The sequence below is a fragment of the Acanthisitta chloris genome, unplaced genomic scaffold (genome assembly GCF_000695815.1).
Source record: "Acanthisitta chloris isolate BGI_N310 unplaced genomic scaffold, ASM69581v1 scaffold37142, whole genome shotgun sequence".
Taxonomy (NCBI): Eukaryota; Metazoa; Chordata; class Aves; order Passeriformes; family Acanthisittidae; genus Acanthisitta; species Acanthisitta chloris.
This window is the reverse complement of record NW_008661711.1, coordinates 11,589-15,125: the sequence shown is the minus strand read 5'-3', so window position 1 is coordinate 15,125 and position 3,537 is coordinate 11,589. Positions and strand designations below refer to the sequence as shown.

General features: G+C 46.5%; 1 protein-coding gene across 1 annotated transcript; it reads left to right on the top strand.

Moving 5' to 3' along the window:
- Positions 1-210: 210 nt before the first annotated feature.
- DNAJC9 (DnaJ (Hsp40) homolog, subfamily C, member 9) lies at positions 211-1,993 on the top strand. Its single transcript, XM_009070321.1, has 4 exons — positions 211-363; positions 491-745; positions 1,402-1,485; positions 1,874-1,993. Exons 1-4 carry the CDS (start codon positions 211-213, stop codon positions 1,991-1,993), a joined length of 612 nt encoding a protein of 203 aa, XP_009068569.1.
- Positions 1,994-3,537: the final 1,544 nt, after the last annotated feature.

The following is a 3,537-nucleotide window of genomic DNA, read 5'->3' as shown; positions in this document are numbered from 1 at the left end:
CCGAGTGACCACTCCAGCCCTGGGTGACAGACCCACTGCCCCTGACTGACCCAGCCCCCCCAAGTAGCTAACCAACCCCGAGAGACTGACCCACCCCAGAGTGACTAACTCACCACCCCCAAGTGACCCACAGTCTCTGAGTGACTGACCCATCACCCCGAATGACCACCGCTCCCCTGAGTGACCACCCCAGTGCCGGGTGACAGCCCCATGCCCCCGCAGATCCTGGGCCGTGTGTACGCGGTGCTGAGCGACGAGAAGCTGCGCGCCGAGTACGATGAGACTGGCACGGTGGACGAGGAGGGCTCGACGACACAGGGCGAGCAGGACTGGCTCGAGTACTGGCGCCTGCTCTTCAAGAAGGTGAGAGCAGCACCGCCCTGGAGCCGCCCAGGGCTCCTGGCAAGGGCAGAACCCTGTGCTGGATGGGTTTGGATGTGTTCTCCTCAGTCCTGCTGGTGAGCAGCTCACAGGGTTACTCTTTGTGCAGATCACAGTGAAGGACATTGAGGAGTACGAGAAAAAGTACAGGGACTCAGCAGAGGAGCTGGCTGACGTGAAAGCAGCGTACATGGACTTCAAGGGGAACATGGACAAGATCATGGAGTCTGTGATGTGTGCAAAACACACGGACGAGCCAAGGATAAGGAAGATAATAGAGCAAGCCATCGACTCTGGAGAGCTCCCTGCCTACAACAGCTTTGTCAAGGAGTCCAAGCAGAAGAGGATGGCCAGAAGGAGGAAGGTAGGTGACATCAATTGTTCACCATAACCTTCTCATCCCCCTTGGCAGAAAGGAGTGACACCATTCCCAAGATGTTTGCCACACCTTGGCTTAGCGTCTCTGCTGTTCAGATTTGGTCTCCTGTGTCCTCCACCTCAAACTGTTGTGAAAGGCTTATATAGTTTATTTCCTTTATTATACACAATGGCTTGTTACAGTTGAGCACATCCCTGTGTTTATCTACAAAGCTGTGAGCTGCTGGAGTTAAAAATAAGTGGTGAAAATACATCGTTCTTGGCTTTTGGCAGGTGTGAAAGTGTTCTGGGTTACAAGGACTCTTGTCCAGCCTGGGTGCTTCTGGACACTTGGTACAATGTCACGTGCATATCACAGTAACCTTTAAGTTAATGTAGTGTCTAAGACAAAAACCTGTGGGTGGGGGGCACAGGGACATGGAAAAACATCACACTCAGCACTCTGAAACAGCACAGAACTTCCCATTCTGCTAAATGCTGGGACCAGAATGGGCTTCCTGTGCCTAACTCCTCATTCTTGGCCAAACCTGGAAACCCTTTGTGTTCCCTTGCAGCTATAGATACCAACAAAAAGCATTTCGTGACTACTGTAAGACTTTGTCAGATGCAAAACACTTCTAAAAAACCCAGTTTGTTTTTTAGGCTGAAAGAGAAGCTGAAGAGGCAAAAAAAGTTAAAGAAGACATGGGTCTCAGTGGAGATGATGACTTGCAAGCACTGATTCAGGTAAGGCCTTGTCTGTTTGATGCAGATCATTGTGTTCCTGGTTTATAAACGTGTTTTCCCTGAGCATCTTTGTGTTTTGGATCCTTGCAACTCAGTTCCTGAGGTTAAAACCTGGGCTTAATGTTCACTGTGCTGTAATTAGCAATCAGAGTGCAGTATGGATGTTGTCAACCCTGTCTTTGTAAGAATCAACAAAGTTACTGCACATGCACTCAAAATATTTCACTCCTAGTTGTAGGCAGTTAGGGAGTGTTAATGCCAGTACCAGACTCCCTGCGGCTTTGTTCCCTGGTCATGTATTCCAAGCTTTTTTATGTAGCTATCAGACTTCAGCAGAATAATGTGCATTGGTAAATGTTCTGAGTTTGGTTTCCTTTTCCCTCCCCAGAGCCGAAGTAAAGATCGAGAAAGGGAAATGAACAATTTCTTTGCCCACCTGGAAGCCAAATACGGGAATACTACTAAGAAAGGAGCAAAGAAGACTGTAGCCAAGAAGAAAAAGACATAAGGCGGAAATAAAGGGCATCAGTTTGCATGGAAACCTGAATTTGGTAATTTGGGGATTTTCTGTTCTCTTGTTTTGGACTGTGTGCATGGACTCACTGTGAGCAGGAGGCAGGACAAGGGACACATCCTGACCAGGGAAGACAAAGCACTCCTGTGCTATTGCTTCACCCCCTTTGGGTGCTGTCCAGTTCAGATCACTGTAAGCTATTCACACATCTCCTCTGCAACAAACCTCCTGCAAGTTTTACAGGTCTTTGCACATCAGCTCCACAGGTGTTTTTCAGGTATTCCTGTAGTTCTATAAAGATGATTTGGAAAACTGCAGATTTAATAAAGGAGTTGTTTTTGCAGAGGTCTGTGCAGTTGCTTCCTTAAGCACTCTCTGAACTAACTTCAAAACAAACTGTTGATTCTTCTGCTTTCAGTCAGGTGGATCCTGCACTCTTCCATCATTTGGAAGGGTTAGGAGCCACTTTGGAAGTGATGGCCCCCACTGCTTCACCAACAGCATTGAGGGAGCTTCAAGCCAGAGGTAGATGGTCACTCTGTTCCCTTTTAGTCCTCTGCTCTCAAAAATCACCCTGAGAGAGCACAGCACAACACAGGGCTTGAAAGTTACTTGAACTACACAACATAAATAGTCTGGTGTGAACCACTTGCACAGAGAACAAAAATGCCCTGATGAGGAAAACTGCTTCACTTTTCAACACACTGACTCCTCTAAGGCTATCAAACACTACATGATGTTACCAGAAGTCTTATCAAGTTTGTGCTACAGAAAACTCCCTTGGTCCCTGAGGAATGGCATGGATACACATGGGACACTCAGCTCCAGGCTGCCTGACAGAACTGACACACTGCACCGTGTTCCAGTTCTGTTAAATTCTATTTTGAAATGGTTTAGTGGTTAGCATCAATTTCTGTCTCTGCAAACTTAACAGGAGCCCTGAGCCTTTCATTTTTCCTTCTGGTAAACCCAGTTCCATTTGCACAGTTGTGCTCTGCCTGCTCTTCTTCTTGCTTAGGGCAAGCTTGGATCAACTGGGCTCAAAAGCTTCAGTATGGGTGATCAGCTGCTCTGTAGGGAACAAGCTGATGGATTGCACAGCTTGGAGTGGGGAGGCGTTTCACAAAGAATACAAGTTTTTTTCCATTATGAACTGTAATTTGGAAAATAATAAGGAAATTTAATAATAAGGGAGATTAATAAAATAATAAAGACATTTAGGAAAACAAGTTACTAGACTAAAAAGGAACAACTGTTTTTGTGCAGTGTCCTAACCATGTTTATATGCAGCCAGTGGTTATCTTCACCTTGTTTTTCACTTGCAGTCTGGCACTCACTGCTTGGGAGTTAAGACCTTCAGCTAATCTCTTACTGTGAGATGCCTCTGCTTCATGTTTTCTTGCCTTATCTGGCAGCCACAAGGACAACTCCAGCAAATGCACAGACACAGCTACTAAAAGCTACTTTGCATCTGTGGGTTGTGGAACTCCATAGTTGGGGAATTCCAGGCATTTTTTTGGGAAGTTTTTAGACTTGAG

Bases quoted from the DNA above. Each gene is read 5' to 3' on its own strand.
- DNAJC9 (XM_009070321.1), top strand. From the start codon at position 211: ATGCCCCCGCAGATCCTGGGCCGTGTGTACGCGGTGCTGAGCGACGAG. The intron at 364-490 runs GTGAGAGCAGCA...CTCTTTGTGCAG, and splicing joins GGCGCCTGCTCTTCAAGAAG to ATCACAGTGAAGGACATTGA. The intron at 746-1,401 runs GTAGGTGACATC...TTTGTTTTTTAG, and splicing joins GGATGGCCAGAAGGAGGAAG to GCTGAAAGAGAAGCTGAAGA.